Raw genomic sequence first — 20,958 nt, 5'->3', positions numbered from 1 at the left:
GAACGGAAAGAGAGGAAAAAGGAGAGCTCATTTATACAGCATCATACAAGATAGATAGATAGATAGATAGATAGATAGATAGATAGATAGATAGATAGATAGATAGATAGATAGATAGATAGATAGATAGATAGATAGATAGATAGATAGATAGATAGATAGATAGATAGATAGATAGATAGATAGATAGATAGATAGATAGATAGATAGATAGATAGATAGATAGATAGATAGATAGATAGATAGATAGATAGATAGATAGATAGATAGATAGATAGATAGATAGATACTTCACTTTTTATTAACCATCACAAAATACTGCAGTGTTGTGAATTATAAGGGAAAGGAACAATCTTTTTTTTTTTTTAATTTCTCAGTTTTGCAAATCTTGAGATTTATTTATTTTTTGTCTATTTTTCTTTTTCAAAAAAAATAAGTAGATAAATAAAAACCGCCTCACAGTATAATGCTGTCAAGACAACTATTAGTAAAAAAATAAATGGAAGCCAAAGATCTGTTTGCCAGATTGAACCAATCTTGTTAATATCCATCTGAGACAAACCTTAGATCTACATAGGAGGTGTAACGTATGTTTTTAGTCCAACTGGGTTCCAAAAAATAAAAGCGCGAAGACAGCCCTGGCCTACATTGCATCCTCCCAGCCTCAGCATAATCCATACACATGCTTTACTTTGGGATGGCATGTTCAGGGCTGTAAGCTTTATTGGTTTTTCAACATACATTTTGAACATGAGGCTAAATATATATCTGCTTTATTCAAGTGTTTACTATGTCTAGCTTTCTGTTTATCAAGGACTTATGGATGGATGGATGGATGGATGGATGGATGGATGGATGGATGGATGGATGGATGGATGGATGGATGGATGGATGGATGGATGGATGGATGGATGGATGGATGGATGGATGGATGGATGGATGGATGGATGGATGGATGGATGGATGGATGGATGGATGCAGTACATCTGAGCTGTCGTCTGTCTGGAATAAAGCAGATGCAGAGGATCTGACTAAGCAAACAGAGCTCAAACTATCAGGACAAGGTCAGGACTCTGTAGCTACTCAGTTTCGGGCACAGTGCTCAAATGCACACAAAAAACACGTGTAGCATACGCAACAAACACACACGCACTTGCACATCCTGAATGCAACACATTAGTTTAAGTCTATCGGAACGCTGATGATTGCAAATGCGCACTAACACACACACACAAGCGCGCTGTGAGCGGCGCTGAGTCTCCGGTACACGAGAGATATGTCCCTCCTCAGGTTTCCACAGACTGCATAGCGTTTCCTGTCCCTGAATAGAACATTCTAAAGAATGTAATCACAGCAACGCCGTTATTCTAATATCATGTCGATTGAATTGATAACAATTCATCACATTTTACAGTGAAACGTGGCTGGAATACAGCTAATTATGATAAAGCCTACCAGAAGCTGTAAATTGGTTTATGCCACAGCATTCCTTATGATATAGTTAAGATATGAAGGCATAATTATCAGTAAGGGGACATATATATATATTTATATATATATATGAGGACAAATGTCTAATGGGTTAACAGGGATCACATCTATCAGCCGCCCACACAGGTGTTTTCAAACATTCTGCTTAATAAGACCTTCTCTCAGGACTGTGTGGGTGTGTGCAAATTCAGCTCCGCATTCTTCTGTGGAGTTGCTGCACCTGTTTCAGTGTTTATGCCTGTACAAAAAGTACACGGGTAATTCCCAGCATAACCTAAAGCCCTGTCTGCAGCCTTCAAAAGAAGCTGCACAGGAGCTTTGAGGGATTAGTTCAGCGTGTTGGCGCGATGTTTGGAGCGCCTGCTTTGGATGTTAGCAGCCCGACTTCACAGCCCATTCTCATGATAAGGCAATAAAAGTTGACACATAGTGGAAATTATTTATTACTGCTGATATCTTGGAAAGGTTCACATTTATCTAGGTGTGAGATTTCTCTAGTATCTTAAATTCATCTGGAACACAACCGATGCCCCAGTGAGCTCAAGAAACTGAGATTTCTAACATTCATACCAGGAAGATCTATTAATGTAGGTCAAAACATTTTTTTTAAGCCTACCGTATGCATTTTTTAACAGTTAATTCCAACCAAACACTGAGGAAAGGTGAAATAAAGCATAAAATATGCTGGGTTGGATATACCTGGGCCTCCTGGGTTATAGCGACTAAAAATAAAGGATACTTTTTCCCGCCTGTCAAAACATGCAATTTAGGGCAGCTTTAAAGGCTATGGGATTATTAGTAGCATCATTTCCCTTTAAAAACTCTAGGATTTATGAGTTGCCACAAACTTCTGTATATTTTTACAAAAATGATATGCAAAGTAGAGCATCAATATGAAGTGCAATAAAAATTAGACTTGGTTCACAGATAAAATTCTGAAAAGTGTGCATCTGTATACATCCCCTTTAGTCAGAGCTTTGCAAAACTTGCACTGTAATTATAACTGCAAGTCTTTTGGGTCATGTCTCTACTAGCTTCACACATCTAAAAACAGAATTTAACTCAGTATTAGGACATATATTTTTTAGTTAAATCCAACCTCCCATTCACTTTGACCATTTTAATAGTACTTCTCATCTCTTTGTTTCACCAAGGACTTTCTTCTTCTTGCCACTCAAATCCAGAGTGAATGATTCGGTCCTGTCTTCAGTTTCTCCCACCTGAGCACGAAATTTATGGAGCTCCTCCAGAGTTACCGTGTGCCTCAGTTCAGGTGGACGACCATGTTTGCAGCCGTTTTGTATTCGGATGTTGGATTAAACAGGGCAGATGATGAGATAATGTTTCTTCACCTTCAAACTGATGCACTACTTTGTGTTGGTCTATCATGAAACAAAAATACAGTAAAATACATTTTTGTTTTGTAATGTGATAAAAAGTGAAAAAAATGCATATAAACTTACGATTTTTTTTTAGCTGCTTATTCTAATAAAAGCAAATATTTCAGTCATTAAGTTAACCTCGCAAGTTCAGAGTTATCCACAACACTACCTCCTTTTATCCCTCTGTAATAAATATGAAACTACAAGCGGGAGCTGTTAATTTTGAACAGACATAACGGCTGGAGCTGGAAACAAACAACTCGGCTCAGTTCTGGCTCGCTGCTACAAAGAAGCAAAATTAGCAAACCAGATCTTCTCAAACTCGCAAATTAACAAGTTATGTTAAATAAATGAATGCGCTACATAATCGGGTGCAAAAATGACAGCGTGTTAATCAGTGGCCTGAAGAGGTGTTGATAGGCCTGTTTATAACATCTCGAACTGAGATGTATCCGGGCAAACTGTTCCCTCGCTGCAGCCTCACGTTTGGCAATTTACGTCAAGAGAAGTAACTTCTAAAATGCTGAACCGTTTTCTTTTCGGGTCACACAAATAGAATCATATTTTTCAATGTGTATTGTGAAAACCTAAACCCTTCTCTGACCCTGGGTACAGTTAACCTAAGCTGAAGGAAGAACACAGGTTCGGTGCTCCAGATGATACCAGCTGAATTTTAATGCTGCGGTCTAGTAGTACCATCCTGAGGGAACGAAGCTCTTAGAACTGGGTCTGACTCTGACCTGAATGTCTCTCCCCCTCTCTCTCCGTCCTCCATAATTCATGTTCTAACTGTGTGTGTGTGAGTATTTTTAGCTAAGCACAGTGAACAGGCTGTGTACAGACAAACGGACGTGGACAGAGCCACATGGCAGGTGTGTGACATACAGCCGACCTGTGAAGGAGAGAAGTTTCACTGGTTGTGGCTCCACTATTTCAGCCTCAGTGTGGAAATGTGTGTGCGTCTGTGTGTGTGTGTGCGCGGGAAGAAGCAGATGCCTGTCTGTTCTGGTTGACAGCAGATGACACTGATAGTGAAGGGAGATGTGGAAGATTTCCACATTCATCTTCTGGGTGCAGAGTCTGTCCTTGCAGCCCAGCAAAGCATCAGCTGCCACATGCGTTACACACTGGCGGAGGTGACAATTAATTTTCACATTGCACCTCATCATAGGATCTCACACTACCGTCAGTGCTCTGAAAAACACTCCAGTCAACTGCTTAATTTTGACATTTATGTGCCGTATTACTCATTGATGGTGCAAAAAAACCAAAACACAATTGGATCGTGAGCAGTGAAAGAAATGAGAGGGGATGTTTGAGAAAACTTAACAACCACGTGGAAAATCCGTAATCGTTGGAGAAAATAATGAAACATCAGAATGGTCAAATACAAGATGAGCAAGCTAAACATATATATATATATATATATATATATATATATATATATATATATATATATATATATATATATATATAAACAGCACAATATTTTAAGGAAATTTCATTTTGTTCAAAACATTTCTAAAATACAGATATGCAACTATTACAAATATGAGTTTATGTGTCCTAATTCTGAAACTGGACACAAAGAGAGATTTGCTCATAGAAAGGCCCTGCCAATCAAATACTGCCTCTTTGCATTTCGCCATTTGAACATATTTAAAGGAGGCGTAAAGCATGCATTTAGGATAAAGCTTGCCAGTATTTATGCCAATTACGACGAGAGTCAGAAGAGCTGTGTTATGCTCAAATTGCCTGGTAAAAATACCATCTGCTGAAAACAGCAAAGCAAAGATTTTGCTACAGGTGATTAAAGAAAAAGTAAAAAGCAATATTTAATTGTTCTGCTTATCTATTTTCTATCTTACAAATGATTGTTCATGGTGGAACCTGAATCCCACTTAACCTCTTAGTCCTCAATCGCAACATACAGGTTTCAAGTACAGGGCAACCCCCATTGATTCTGTGGAGCATGTTATAAATTCAGACTCTTCAGTTACAAACCTAAAACAACAGACTAGTAAATGTAATGTAAATACTCAATATGTCTTTGAAGCAAGTCTTCAGATGTCTTCTGTATCGGTGTTAAAGCTGCAGTTGGTAACTTCTATAAAAATATGCTTTTATATATTTATTAAAACCGTCACCATGTCGTAACATAAGACAGATAATCTGTGGAAAAGTCAAGCTCCTTTGGCTCCTTTCTCCCTGTGAACCTATTGCCATCTGCAGAAATACAGCACTCCTGGTCAGAAAAAACTATCAGAGAAGATTGAAGGTCTTTGCGCTGTCAACCACACTTGTGTACTCGCCGCCCATGCCTGCCGGTTTGCTGCAGCAGAGAAACAACTTACCATTTCAGGAAAACTGTTTATCTGTGACCATGCTTATTAGCTTTGCAGAGCAGAAAGCAAGTAGAAGGGTGTGAGCAGTGTACACAAGTGTGATTGACATTGGTAAGACTCTCCTCTTGGCTCTGATTGGGTGTTTAGGTTGGGATCATTGCATTTCTACAGATCTCAGTCGGATCACAGGAAGGAGGCAGAGCAGCTTGATTTTTTTTTTCACAGCCCAGCTGTGAAAACATATTTTGTATAAGTTACCTACTGCCGCTTTAATGATTTTCAACAAGAATAGTAAAAATGTAATTTTTCTATTCCATACATTTTACCAATGTAACCATTATTATGATTATTACTATTATGCATACTTAGATATTTGTTTGTTATTGTCTCCAGTTCTTCTCAACAAATAAAACAGAAAAAGAAACATTATTGTGAAGAAAACATAAAATGACCGATTCTAAGATATCCAAGTGAAAAAAACTTAATATACATTTACTGACATGTTAATATATGTTTGTTCATATATGTTTGCATATTTTCAGTAGAGTAATCACTAACACACTTCAAGTACGATTATGCATAAGAATAGCAAGGCCAGTTTTTTTTCTTTTTTTTGCAATAATCATAACGACATTGTCTTGTTTTGTTTCCATCTTCCAGGTCTAATGATTGTTTGGCCATCTAGAAAGTGAAAGTTAATGTTGCAATATTTTCATAGAGGCAGCCAACAGATTCAACAGAGTCTGACTTTTTTCAAGCAATTCTCAAATAAAAACTCGACTGGCTGCAGAGTTGGGGTTAGAGCCCTGAGTGCCCTCTTCTCTGCACATTGTGACAATCACCAGCTCCACTGCCTTGACCCTTGCCTCGGTGTGTACATGCCGGTGTGTGAGTGTGACCGCTCACCTTCACATATAAGCGAAACAGCGACTCTGACAGATATTGCCATCAACAGTGCAGTCGCAGGAAGGTGTGTGACACCATCTATAATTGCTTGGTCACATATTGATTATCAGACAGATAGAGGGGTTGCATTCACAAGCACCTTGTCCTGTAAAGACGGTACGTGGCATTCGCTGAAAAGCAGACATAATCATAAAATCTCACCAGGATGGAGAAAAGCAGAAAAGAACATGAAAAAGGAAAACTTTTTCGGTGAACTTTCAGCAGTACTGGAGCTGAAATATGAGGACGAATGTGGAGAGTTTGGGAGGAAGAGAGGGGATTAGTGAGACTGATTCTGAGAGAAAAGAAGAAAAGAGGTAACTGGGGAAGGATGAAGCAGAGCATGACACAAGTGAAGCGAAGAATGTGGATCTTCACGGAGCACATCTTTTCTTCTGAGAGCGTTATATTAATTAATATTTTTGTTTCTTAGTAAAAAAAAAAAGGTGATTTTATTTCACTGCAATTCATTTATCTACAAAGTCAATAAAGATGCAAAACTATATATTTTTTAAAAATCATCCTTTTCTTTCTCTTGCTTCATACGCATGTTTACATCATAAGCGGTTTGTTTTTACAGGTATGTAGTAGCTACTGTTAAATTATCCAGAGCAAATAGAAATCTATTGCCAGAGATTGCAGTGGGGAAACTCACCTGAGGGTCCTGGAGGAAAGATCCGAGCGGAGCAGAAGAACTTCACCCCCGTTCACTCAACAATCACGAATACCTGACCGCCTCCGGACCCATCTCACTCTTGTTGTGTAGCTATGTTTCCCACCCCACACCCCCTCCTATACTCACACTCGCACACACACACACTCCCACCCCTACCCCCTCCTGCACTGCAGAGCTCGAGCAGTTTTGGGGGCGCTGACTAGAGAAGCGGGGATGAACAGCCGCTGCTTCCAGGACGGAGAGGATTCGCTCCGCACGCCTGGTTCTGCTCCGGGCGCAAGATGTGGTGGAGGAGGGACGGCGCGCCACTTAACAGGAGTTTGTAATCCGCTGGCTCCATCGGGGGCCGCAGGGAGCGCACCCTATACCAAGGGACCAGCGGACACTCATCGCGGTGTTTTATCGCCATCTAGTGGTTACTTGAGGAACGCTTTTCCATTAGAAAAAGACAAAAAAAACTGCTCCTCTGCTGCTCAGCTTTGATTGGCTGCGATGCGCTTCAGTGGTTTCATAATAGGGACTGACCACACACCTGAGACCGCTTAGGAGCTGAAGTTCACAGTGTTCCCAGCAGATTCGTCCCCTGAGATAAATTTAATGTGCTCAGAAGCCATGCGCATGGCTGAATTATCTGCATAATAATTCGCAATGAAAACAGCACAAAATCCACGTTTTTATTCCTTAATTTGACTATAAATATGTTATTGTAAAACACATCGTTAGACTTAAACCAATCAGATAGGGATAACACATTTGAACACATTTCATCTATACATTTTGTCATGTTAATTTATAATCATTTTTTAAGTTAATTTCTCCACTTAATTAATTTAATTGCTCAGATAAATTAAGTTATCTTTAACTATATATATATATATATATATATATATATATATATATATATATATATATATATATATATATATATATATATATATATATACAGTATATTTTAAATGATTTAAACCTTAGGTAGATAATTTGTTAAATTAGATTTTACGGGTGCATCTGGACGTCACCAAAAAGTTAAGACATTGCAGTAAATCCTTTTAAAAGTAAAGCTCCTGAATTAAATAGATTCCCATGTGCTGTGCAATGGATACTTGTTAGGCACACCTTTTACATGAATTTCCTCATCAGTGGAGATGATCAACCTGTGGCCTTGTTGGGGTGTTAAGGAAGCCCAAGTTACTTTAATAGCAGCTCTCATCTGCATTGTTACCTACATCTTCTTCTTGACAATCTTCCACAGTTTCTCTATGGGATTTACATCAGGCGAATTAAATAAGGATCGAAATGTTATGGTCCTTAAAGCTGCTATTGGTACTTAAAGCGGTGTGGGCAGATGCTGGAAAAAGAAATCAGCATCCCCTGCTAATCTGCAGAAATGCATGACATGCTCTGACTTTGGACTTGATAAAGCACAGCGGACACCAGCAGCAGATAACAAGGTTCCCTAAGTCATCACTGACAGTGGAATCGTCACACTGGGCCTCAAGCAGCTTCCAGTCTGTGCCTCTTCACTCTGCTAGAGAGCCTCTTCAAGTCTGAATGAAATGGAGAGTTCACTTTCATCTGAATACAGGACTTTGTATACCATTAAGCAAGAATGCAGTCCTTTTTGTAACACAATCCTCTCAAGGTTGGAGTCATTCCAACTCTTTGTGCATCGTTTTCTAACACACTTTTTCCATCCGCTCAACCGTCTATTAATTTGCTTGTCGTTTGAAGCCTTGATTGGATGGGCCTCCCTGTGAATATTTTATTTTTTGTTTCTCTAATGAAACACTTTAATCCCAAGAAGCTGAGTTTTTGATTTTCATTAACCGAAGCCACAATCCTCTCAGTGACGGAAATAAACCCTTTGAATGTACGATGTGACACAGGGTGTAATGAATCTACATAATGAGTTTGCATAACTGAATTCTGACTTCCTAAACTGCATCTATATTAGTGAAACTGAAATGTAAAATCTCTTCACGTTCAACCGTTTATAACAGAACACCATATGAATCACATATCTCAATCTACAATCATCTATTGTTGTGTAAATTCAAAATCCACAAGCCCTCTTCAATCAATGGTTGCCTATTATTCAGTGCTCATGTGCCCCATTTCTAATGCTGTCCTGGGCAATTGCTCTTATGGTAAGTAACAATTATTTTCTACCAGCGTACATTACAAATAATGCTCCTATCTTCAGTGAAATTCTTAAAAGATTTAGCTAGGATTTGTTACCAAATTAAATATTACACCTAATATGTTGAATTAAAAGTTAAAGAATTTCAATGACTCACATTTATTACGAATTTATTTATTTTTATAATGTAGTTTTGCAAAGAAATACGGGCTGTGGCCAACAACCTCTGTTTGAAGTGCTTCCAAATCCTACATGGAATTATAGCTTTATCTCCTTACAAGCTTAGGCCCGGTGCCATTTCATTCACAAATCAGTGGCAGTGATTTAGAAGGCAGCATATTTAGGGGGATAATTTGTCTAAAATGGATTTGTGTTGAAAATGCATTTAACCTGAGAATTTGTTTGCTAAAAAGGCCAACATATTCAAAAACATATTTTGTTAAAGTCCTCTATATTGTGCAGTCATTGATTATTTCTTTCTCTCAAGGAGAGTTTGTCTATGGATCATGTGGATGTTTACTATGTCATTTTAGATTCTTACAGTTTAATACATCTTGCTGCTTTTTTTGAAATGCCCCACGGATGCAAATACTTCACTATACTGTCAGATTTTCTGTAACGAGCTGATGACCTTTCAGTAAATAGGAAAAGGGAAAACATGTATGTATTGGAAAACTGGTGACAGCATGTTTCAGCAATAAAACATAGTAACTCAAGGGGCTAAGATGCCACACTTTTGAGGCTTTTACTTGTAAATAAATGAATAAATGAAAGCCACTACCTTCACAAATACACTACTTTGCTGTGGTCTATATCAGATAAAATCCCAAGAAAATACAATAGAGTCTCTAGTTTTAATTTGGCAAAGTGTGAACAGCTCAAGGATACGACTACGTTTTAAAGGCACGTTCAGTGATAAAAAATGACTATATATACATGCGGCTGTTTTCTCAATCAAACTTTTACAAATTAATATCAGAATAAAAATGTTCTTTCAGCTCTAAAAGGGTTGTTATTATTATTGGTGCAGATTTTGTGAAGATATTGAGAAAGAAGCGCTGTCACAGGTGCATTTTTCGATATGAAACCCCGCATTTATCCTCTTATCTTCTCCATCTTTCTGCGTGAAGGTTCAGTCCTGATGTGACATCGTTGTCTGATGTCTATGGCGGAGCGGGAGCTTTGTGCGGGCGGACCACGCCCCGGCCACGGCGTGCGGTGTTGTCTAACGAACTGGGTTAGCTCACTGCTGCCACTGCTGCTTATTTCAAGGTGTTGCGCCGAATAATGTACCCCTGCAATAAAAAGCACATCCATCTGGGGAGGTCATTGATTTATCTAATAGTAATTTTATTAACAGTATTTCTCATGGAAAAATAAAGTATTTTTAATTAAAATAAATAAAAATAACACATATATAGTGGGGCATGTTGTCAACTTAGAGCATACAACCTTTTTCTTTTTCTTTGGGGAAAATATTTAATGTCACTGATATTATCTACCAAAACCAGTCATCAGTTCCATTAACAAGATATTTTTTAAAAATTGAAAAAGGGGAATTAAAAACTGCCTTCAAACCATTGCACTTCAAATGACTGGGGGTGCGTCTTTCGACATAACACCGTGCGTCCAGTTAGGTTTACAAGCCCTGCGAAGATGGCGACTTCAGGGAGGAGTGCATTATTATCCTCCACATCAGCTGGACCTAAGAGCACACTGGAGAGCTCCAACCCAGAAGAGGATGATGGGCAGAACCTATGGTGGGCGATGCGAAATTAAAACTGTTTCAGCGCGCACAGGTTTTGAGGTTTCACAGCGTAGAGTCACAGTGTTGGGATAAGGATGGTTTGACAGCTAGTCTGCTAGCGATGCTAACTAGCATCAGCACCAGACTCAGTGGTGACACAGCGGCACCAGCTCGCGCTAGCCTCTCGCTGCTGCCAGTCATTGTTTATGTATGAGTGAACAAACAAGCCTGCGTTTGGCTGCGTTTTTGACGGCCCTGCTCTGTCTGCAGGTCCACCATCCTGAGTGAAGTGTCCACCCATTCAAGATCAAAGCTACCGTCTGGGAAAAATGTCCTGGTCATGGGTGGGTATCTGTCTGCAGTCTCCTGGCTAGCCAATGGGCATCGTTAGCTCGCATAGCCCTGTAGCTGCTGATCACCTCATCCTGTTCCCTTGACTTATACCTGCTCTGTAGCTAAGCTAGCTGCCTCATGTGATGGGGCTTTTGTGTCAAAGCTTTGTGGCTGGAGAGACGGAGACAGGTGTATTTTCCTGGCACAGTCATAATGTGATGATATCACATTATGAGGAAAAACCCTGCAAGTCATTCTAGCTCCCAGTGATGCTAGTCGCTGCTAGGCAACGATAATTCTAGGAAAAGAATTAAAAAAAAAAAAGACATGCAAAATGCAAAGAGGCAGTTTGGTATTTTTGGGGTTGATTGAAGCAGAAAGGGTGCCTCCCAGACCTCGCTAATGTCCGCACACATTAACACCCAGCACACACATCCGCCTGAGATAATCCGCTGCATGCTATCCATTACAGCTAATCAGCCACTTGGTTGCCTATGTATGGAGTGCTGTGTGTGTGAGGCCATTTGCTTGTTATGCTGTCCATGACAACATCAGCAAGCTCAGCTGTAATACACCGCGTCCCCCTGTTGGTATAGATTAATATGACACACAGCAAGAATGGGTGCAGAGCTGACCTTATAAACACGTTGTATAAAACAATGTTATGGATGGTGTTTCCATGCAGACATTCACAGCTGTGTTTCAACGAAGTAGGATGATGTTTAAGCTTATTTGAAAACTTCCTCCCCTTAGTTCTAATTATGAAATTTCAAAAACAGTGACTATCAATTTCACCAAATTGTCAAATACCCAAACATATCAAATCCCCATAAACCATACACATATAAAACAATATTCATTCTAAACAAGACAGCAAAGCCAACGTTTTTGGTACTCTGATACATAGCTGTAACTTCAAAAAGTAATGTCTTTATATATTTTATAAACAGAACTAAGGACATTAGTTGAATTCTACACTACATGTGAATATAAAAATACTCTTTCTGGCCATCTGAATACTATGAAACGTTAGATTTAATATACACTTTAAAGTTGTAGCACCCCTCTCTAACAATGTTTGGATTCTTGAAGATTGCATTTTGTTTTTAACTAGGAGTAGTAAATAATACACTACAGTACGTGATCAAAAGGATGCACATTAAAAGTTGTTCATCCTTACCAGCTGCAAAATGTTGGTTGAGGTCAGTCACTTTTTAACTTGACCACTATTCAACCTTAGAGCATTTTTTTTTAAATAAAAAAAAAAAAAACATCGAAATGTAAATTTTAATCAAACGGGGTGATTGACTGTCCGTATGGGATCCATGTTATTCACCTGTTTTCTGTATTTAGGTGAGATGGGCTCGGGGAAGACCACCTTGGTTGCAAAGTTACAAGGTATTGAGGAGTACATGAAAGGGCGTGGCCTGGAATATCTCTACTTCAGCGTTCACGATGATGACATTGATGGTAACCAGACTACAGATTCTCCCTCTTTTTTTCTTTTTTTTAAAATCTCCATCTTCTTTTAAAACACAGGTAGTACTGCGTGTCAAGACAAGATTTTAAATGTTGACCTAGTTTGTGTGTTTGTTTAGATTACACTCGATGCAACGCGTGGGTCTTGGACGGAGACCTCTACCACAAAGGTCTGCAGGGAGTAGCTGTTCCAGTGGGCTCCATCGAAGACACTTTGCTGCTGATAGCAGTTGACATGTCACGGCCATGGACCGCCCTGGACTCTCTTCAGAAGTGGGCTGCCGTTGCTAGGGAACACATTGACAAACTCCGAGTCGCTCCAGAAAAGCTGCGGGAGCTGGAACACAAAAGTGAGTCAACTGAGGGGCGGGGGAGTGAAGGGAGTGGTTTTTACAGAAGCACGTCTTATTTGAAGTTTTATCTAAAGAATGTTTCAGAATGTGCCCATGTTTCAAATGTTGACTTGACTTTTTTTTTTATGGTTTTTAGTTGTAAAACAGTTTCAGGAGTACACAGAGCCGGGCAGCGGAGAGGACGGCACGCCACAGAGGAGGAGTGACGAGGAGGAAGGCGTGCTGCTGCCGTTAGGGGACAACACACTCACACACAACCTAGGAATACCGGTGGTGGTTGTCTGCACAAAGGTACAAACTTTCCAAAGTGTGTCTTGGTCAGAAGGAGTTTTTGAAAACCTACCAATTTAACTGTAGAAAGTTCTAATAAGACTGGTCAAACGTTTAGCCAAAACTTTGACAGAGTCTGCATTCATAATTCTGACGTTTTTATGGACTAGCATGAATTCACAATGAATTCAAACTGCGGACTCAGACCTATTTTTTTTCATAAAAATCAGTAAAGTTGCTTTTCATTCAAGACTCCAATGAGTGCATGTAATCTTATCTCCAAAACGACTTTTATATAAAACTTTTACTTTAAGGTACATTGTGGATAGACACTGATTTATTGCATCGGTTGGCAAACCTTCAAACTGATTTCTGTTACCTGCTTATCTGTCCTCAGTGTGATGCTATCAGCACACTGGAGAAGGAGCACGACTACAGAGACGAACACTTGGACTTCATCCAGTCCCACATCAGACATTTCTGTCTGCAGTGTATCCTTGAACTAACACAATGCTGCACCCTTGATGCTGCAGCAGAATATGCAGCACTAACACTGCTACATTGCAACACATACTTTCTGATCATTCAGCAGTTTACCCATGAAGTTACTTTTTTTTTTCTTTTCGGGAATATGAAAACTTGTGCCCTTCTGTGTGCAGGTATTTGGCTATGAACAGATCATCTGTCACTGCTTCCGATAATTTGTTCTTCTGCTTTGCTTTATCTTGTCAAGGTTTATTAAAAAAAAAGCTTTCAATTGGTGTTGATTGAAAAATGTCCAGGATTTGTAGCCCTTTCTCAGTGGATTTCAATGAGCCAAAGCTCGAATCAGTTCATCTGAAAGTCCTTTTTATTTAAAGATGTTTGTTGCCATGGTTTTCAGGCCCCTGTTAGCTGAAATTGCTTTGTTCGGAATAGCCTTGACAGTGCGTTCAGATGGCGCCTCTTTGCTTTACACGTCAGTGAAGGAGATGAAGAACCTGGACATCCTTTACAAATATCTTGTTCACAGACTCTACGGCTTTCCCTTCCACTGCTCGGCTCAGGTGGTGGAGAGAGACGCCGTTTTCATGTAAGCTAGTTCGCTTCCTCTCCCGGAGGACGACAGGATCATCTTTTGGTTTGGTTTGTAACCCCCTCTGTCTTCTGCCAGTCCGTCAGGTTGGGATAATGAGAAAAAGATTGCTATACTTCATGAGAACCTCCAGACGCTGAAATCAGATGACAGCTACGAGGACGTAGTAGTCAAACCGCCAGTTAGAAAGGTACAAACTCACAAAAGAGCATAATGGCTTCCATCACACATCATGTTTACAGCTAATGCACTGTAAACAACCTAATGGGCAGTGTCTTGTGAAAGTATTGATATCTGACCAACACAAAGTAACACAAAATTATAAAACAGGAAGAAAAGAATCTCTTTTAAACATTTTTACAGATCAAAATCTGAGAAGAGTGGTGTTTATTTACATTTAGCTCTACTGACGCGATACTTTGTAGAGCGCCTTGGACCGTAATTACAGCTGCAAGTCTTGGAATGCTTCACCAGCTTCACACTTCTAAAGGCCAACATATTTGCCAGTTCTTAGAAAAGTTGCTCAAGATTAGATGGAGAGCATCTGTGAAGATCTTTTTGAAGTTTGGCCGCGGGTTTTTAATTAGATTTAGGACTAGATTTTGACTGGGCCATTCTAACATAAGAAACAGATTCTTTCATAGCTCTCGCTGTCTGTTTAGAGGATGACCCTGCACCTCACTTTCTACACCACACTTTTGCGGAAACCACATTATCTTGAAGTGTTTACAAAAGAAACTTCAAGCAAGACTTCTTGGGGTTTTCTTCTTTCTACTCTCCATAAAAGCCAAATTTGCAAATTACCCAACAAATTGCTTTCATGTCAATAGATCTTCCCACTTGAGTTGTAGATCTCTGCAGCTACTCCAGAGCTACCACAGCTACTTTGGCTGGTTTTTTGTCTGATGCTCTCCTTTCACAGCCTGTGAGTTTATGTGGACCCCGTGTCCTGGGTGTGCAGATGTATTGCTCTTTTTATTTTTAAACGATGACAAGTCCAAGGCTTGGAGCTTGTTTTCTAACCCTGCTTTAAATTTTGCCACTATTTCCCCCTGACATCTCTCCTGATGCTTGTTCATTAATCTTCTCTAAAAATCCTATGAAGCCTTCACAGAACAGCTGTAATTACGCTGACATTGTATTTAAGAAAGTGGCTCATGACAATTGGTTCACACTATCAAACTAAATCACACAAAAATTCAATGCATCGGACTTTAGGAAATTGTAAGGTGCACTCAGATCTATAAGCTGCAGGTCGTAATGTTTTTCCTTTTCTTTTCTCTAGATTGTCCATGAAAAAGAGATTCAGGCAGAAGATGACCAAGTGTTTCTGGTAAAGCTGCAGGTCAGGAAATATTTCCACTTTGCTAAAGCATGCTGGGCCGCACAGAAATTAAATCTGTCTTGATATGTTAATTAGGGGCTAATTGTTGGGAGTGTGCATATTGTTGCCTCTAATTTGCAGACGCTGCTTGCCAAACAGCCCGCTGTAACAGCAGGGCGACCAGTGGTGAGTGGCTCTTTCATTTATTTTTTTCCCAAAACCTTTGGCTTCAGTAAAGGGAATCCTCCTAAGTTGCCATATGTGTAATTTTTTGTTGTTGTTGGTGTTGTTTTGATCTATAGGACACCACTAGCAGGGCGCCCACAGGTTCACCGAGAACAAGCAATCGCTCCGCAGCGGCCAACGTGGCGAACGCCATGCCACAGTCAGGTGTGTACTCATCTGTGTTTGTTCCTTGTTCTCTCCTTGCGTCTGCATTTTTTGCGGCACATAAAGGATGTCCTAATTATTTACACCACAGGTCAGACAAGTGAGGGTGTGCTGGCCAATTTCTTCAACAGTCTACTGACAAAGAAAGCCGGGACAGGCGGCCCCGGGACACCAGGTGGTAACAACACTCCAGGAACTGTACGGAAGTCAGGTGAGAACACAAGGCCTCTCACTTTTCCTTATTTTTACAGTGTGACATGTTAGACAATTGTGCTTGAGGAAAACATTTCCGTCCTTAGTCACGCCTCATCACTTCAGCTCCCATTTGCTGTCTGTTATCTGTATTTTCCCACTTGTTCTCCACTCCATTTATAATGTGTGTATGCACTAGTCAGAGGATGCTGGCCACGTTAAGGTGTGTGTGAGCAAGATATTTCTCATTTACTGCTGCTCGCCTTTTTTGTGTTTTTTCTTTATAAACCAAACCCTTCTCCCTCTTCTGAATGTCTATCCCAAGCATCATAAGAAGAATATTTATATTACCTAGATGTATTTTTGTCAAAAATGCCTTTTTTGGCAATCAACTTATCTTACTAAAATGAATTTAAAACAAGAAAATCATGAAATTACAACTAAAACATTAGATAATTTTTTATAACTACATTTTTAGTTGCAAATTGGATTTTACAACAAAGCAGATCCAGTAATTCCAAATGACATCATCAGCACAAAGGCAAAAAGACATGAATGATACGTAGTTGTTGCATGTTCCCCTTTCTCCTCTCCAATTGCCAAAATAGTTTTTCTCACTTTTTTGAGGGTTTTTTTTTTTGGTCTTGTCTGCTTGCTGGAATTTATTTCTAATCACTAACATCTGCATCTGCAAATGCACATGATTCTAACTAAGAATAAAACACAGTGAAGGAGCAACAAGCAGCATGGAATGGCTGAAAGCCCAAATGCAGACATCATTGACTCAGTACTATACTGCTGTTGTTGGAGACAGAAATTGATCAGAACCAGATGTCCTCTTCTGTTGCATAAATTATCTTGAAACATCAGGCTTATTTAGCTGTTCGTTAAGGTTAGATATTCTCCTATCCACAACAACAGAGTCTGCAAAGTCCTTTTTCTTTACTTCCTTCTAAACATTTTCTTGATCAGTCAAGCTTCAGCTTGACCTTCATCATTTCTGTTCTTACATCTTCTCATTTGGCATCAGATATATTTTAGCTATGTGTTTGACTGCTGAATTGAGGCATCTGTAGTTGCGCTGATTGTCAAAAAATGCTAATAGTAGTTGGTCTTGGTATCCTTTAAAGTTTAGGATGTGGAAGTCCAGTAAACTGTGAAACATGATGTGGAAGTGCTTTATCTTTTAGCAATGAAAGGGAGACTGCAATAGATGCATTTCTAGAACGCTAGTATGCATGTGTTAGAAAGGCCCAGTTAAAGTTCAGATTGCGGTTCAGACACCCTCCATTACATCTGATTGAGTTTAAACTATTTTTTCCAATTGAAATTTTAAGAAAATTTTCAGATGTGAAAAGATAAATGGATACCTCATAAGTCTAGCAACTGTCTGAATGCAAACGTGTGATAAAACGTGGAAAAGGGTTGTAAATACTCGACTTGCTTGGCTCTATATGTCAGATAAATCAGACTGGAATTGATCATGTCCAGCTCCTTTGAAACACTCTGTGGCTTTTTATTGATTTCCTGTTACCATTCTGGGATTATTCTTGTCAGTGTTGGCTGTTATTCTCAGCTGCAGCGACGCAACAGCAGCTGCTCTTCCTTTCTGCTAATGAGTTCAGACACAATGAGACCACTGGAAGCGCAGCAGCCTTCTGAGATATTTGCATTAATCTGAGAAAAATGGCCTAATTAATAATACTGCAATTGCAGTAGTGCTTATTCTCATCCATTCAGAATGATAATCAGACTTTTAGGGTTAAGGAGGTAAATTAAGCAAGACTATCGCTGTCCTAGTTTCACCCAGTTCTTATTTTAATCATGTGCATTTGAAACACAGCTTATCGCGGTGTGGGTAAAAACTGCGTCAATGTTCACTCCTCTGCAGTGTAGTAGCAATGGTTTACTTTCTTTTCCTTTTTTTTTTTTTTTAAACTTCAGGTTCAAAGCTGGGACTGAGCGACGTCCAGGCAGAGCTGGACCGCATATCCAACCGGGAAACTGACTCAGACTTGTCCAATGCCAACGACACCGCCGCCACCGACGGCCAGGACACATGAAGAGCAACGCACTTCACCACTGCTCTCCTTCTATTCCCTCCTCTGCACCTCCCTTCTTCCCTCCACCTTCAACCTCCACTTCATCATAAAGAACGCGGTGAGGGTGGGGTCAGGGGGTCGGATGGGCGGACAGATACTGTCGTTCTCATCACTGTCTCCTCGAAGAGAACTCCCCATCTCTTCCCCCTTACGTCTTCTCTCACCCACACCTCGTTCCTGCCCCCTCGTTTTGTTTTTGGTTGTTTTTTTTTTTTGTCTTCTCAGCTGTTACACCAAGGACAAGTTTGTGTCACTGTTACATGCAAGTACGTGTCTGTGGGGAAAGCGGGGACCAGTTGGGGTGAGAGGGAGAGGGTGAAAAAGGATTGACTGAAAGTGAGGATGTTTTATGCATTCATTTACTGTGATGGTACAGTTAGTGTTTTTACAGTATAAATGCTGAGGGCGCATGTTGATGAGACTGCACTTAGGGTAAAATAGGAGGGAGGGCTTTTTGTTTATCGTACAAAAAGCACCAGATGGGGGACAAAAAAAATAAAATAAAAATGCAAATTGTCTTTTTTTTCTTAAGATGAAGGGAAAACATACCAGTATTTGTATGTATGTGTGTGTGTGTGCTTGTATGGATGTGTGATTGTGTGAATAAAAGTATAAGAATGTGGTAGATAGAGGATGACTAGGAAAGTTTCAACCAGAACCCGTTTCTTACGAGAGATTTTTGGGCTGTTCACTACCAAATGGGAAACATCATTACCATTGTCATACACTACAATTACACCAGCTACATCTGTTACACTACCAGACTTAATTGAGAAATACAAATAAATAAATAAATAAACGTTGATACGCAAACACTAAGGTTTCTTGTCCTATAATTGGCCAAACGATCCACTGGGGTGCTGCTACCAAACACTTACAGCAAGAGGCAGTGCAGCAAACTGAAAGAGTGCTAAGCAGAGGGTGGGGATGGCTGAGCTTTACTTGTACAGAAAATAAAAGCATTTGCAAGTTTAATAGTTGCTCTTTGTGGGGTGGGTGGTGGTAAAGGTTTAAGGGGAGGGGGCATTAGAACAAAGGGAGGGTCACATCCAGAATGTACAGTCATTGTCTCGCTGATTGGTCCTGTTATTTCAGAGCTCCGTGTTGGCGTTTGTATAATCAGACATGTCAATCAGTCAAATAAAAAGGTGTATTTATTCGGATTTACCTTTCATCTCCTTTGTTTTTTTTGTTGTTTTTTTTTTCAGAATTTCTACGCAGTCTGGAAGAGCATAGGATTTGATTTAGATGATTTCTGGATCTGAAACACCATATTATGAGAGTGTTTTAATGTTCCAGTGTTAAAAAGTTCCCCTCATCTGTTCGTCAATCTATCTACCCATCATTTTATCCGTCTTTGCCCATCATTAGTTCATTTATTCATCCATTCCTATGTCTAGCAAGCATCTATACATCCAACTATCCTTGAAACCTCAAGATCATTCATCCACATCCTCTCATCTACCTCTTTTCTATCCATCCATCCATTCTTACACATCACATATTTATACCCTCCCCTCAATAGAAATATCTGCAGGAAATAGATTGAACTTTTTTTTTAAATTTATCCTCTGCTAATTTGAGTCTGGAGGAGAATGGGATTTGGGGGCGATAAATGTGCATGAACCCTGTCAAATGTTCACATCACATACACCTAATTAAATTATACAGATCATTTAGAAATAAAATGGTGCTCCGATGAACGCCTTCAAGTGCTCTCGCAAAGAGTACCGAAGGCTGAGCTGTGCTGCCACATCAAATAATCAAATAGATTTCTCTTCTTTTTTTTTTTCTTACATGGGGGTGATATGGCACCAGGATGCTGGATGGGAGGGAAGAACGTCAAATGTGTGACTTAAGACTGGAATAAATGGGTCAGGGGGAGAGAATTATGGTTTCCTCATTACTTTGATCAAATTCAATGGTTTGTGCTGGGCAAAAAAAAAAAAAAAAGATTCAGGGATGCCCCGTCTCACAGCTTACAGGACTTTAAGAATCCTCTATTGGCAGCTTGATTTCAGATACCACACAGCAAGCCTTTAGCGGATTAGAGAAATACATTCCTTGATAAGATAGGGCCATTTTTAAGCACAGAGTAGCAGCGTAATATCAGGTGAAAAGTTGGTTCATTGGTGAGTTTTATTCTGAGTTGTGTCTTTTTTGCATGAGCAGTAAAAAGCCATTTAAGCCCTGGATGTTGCATTTATAGCAGTTCACAGTTATCTTTTTATGTAATGAGTAAACTATGAGGTTGCTAAAATTTTATTTCTTTCCTTACCCAGTGTCAAGGTAAATTAGGCAGTGGCTAAGCTTAATTTAGCTTCATTCCAAAGAGCTGATTTTATGTATTTTCACATACAAAATGCAGACTCATTCACTAAATTAGAATGCTATGCGAAGGGTAATTTATTTTCTCTCAGTTCTCTATGAAAAACACATCATACAAATTATTCACACACAGACTGTTTTCAAGTCTTTCTAATAATTAGCAGGTTTTTTGTTTTTTTTTTAACATACAGAAATACCAGTTCAATGCAAATATTTTTAAAACCGAGACTCACTGGAACATGTATTCTAACTTATTGGATATGAATACAAATCTGAATGAAAGCCTGAAAAGAAACAAAAACATAAAAGCAAGAAAGAAATGTCCACACCGTAAAGTATTTTCCTTGAGTGTTTCACCCCTTCAGTGGACACGTTGCATACTACTG

At 39.5% G+C, this 20,958-nt stretch overlaps 2 protein-coding genes across 2 annotated transcripts in view; one reads left to right on the top strand and one right to left on the bottom strand.

The window, feature by feature from the left end:
* The window catches only part of cpne4b (copine IVb), a 36,284-nt gene extending 29,083 nt beyond the window's left edge, over positions 1 to 7,201 (bottom strand). Inside the window, exon 1 of the mRNA XM_032581279.1 lies at positions 6,819 to 7,201. The gene's annotated coding sequence lies outside the window, so the exon portion shown is untranslated. The remainder of the gene's footprint in view (positions 1 to 6,818) is intronic.
* Positions 7,202 to 10,600: 3,399 nt separating this feature from the next.
* Positions 10,601 to 19,411, top strand: dync1li1 (dynein, cytoplasmic 1, light intermediate chain 1). The gene is made up of 13 exons (XM_032581633.1): positions 10,601 to 10,739; positions 10,997 to 11,070; positions 12,413 to 12,529; positions 12,658 to 12,888; positions 13,028 to 13,182; positions 13,559 to 13,652; positions 14,098 to 14,233; positions 14,315 to 14,426; positions 15,522 to 15,581; positions 15,702 to 15,746; positions 15,863 to 15,950; positions 16,042 to 16,161; positions 18,087 to 19,411. The coding sequence occupies exons 1-13, from the start codon at positions 10,636 to 10,638 to the stop codon at positions 18,203 to 18,205; spliced, it is 1,455 nt and encodes a 484-aa protein (XP_032437524.1). The 5' UTR covers positions 10,601 to 10,635; the 3' UTR covers positions 18,206 to 19,411.
* Positions 19,412 to 20,958: the final 1,547 nt, after the last annotated feature.

Source organism: Xiphophorus hellerii, chromosome 13 (genome assembly GCF_003331165.1).
Source record: "Xiphophorus hellerii strain 12219 chromosome 13, Xiphophorus_hellerii-4.1, whole genome shotgun sequence".
NCBI lineage: Eukaryota > Metazoa > Chordata > Actinopteri > Cyprinodontiformes > Poeciliidae > Xiphophorus > Xiphophorus hellerii.
The sequence above is the reverse complement of the archived record's forward strand: the minus strand, read 5'-3'. Positions and strand labels throughout refer to the sequence as shown.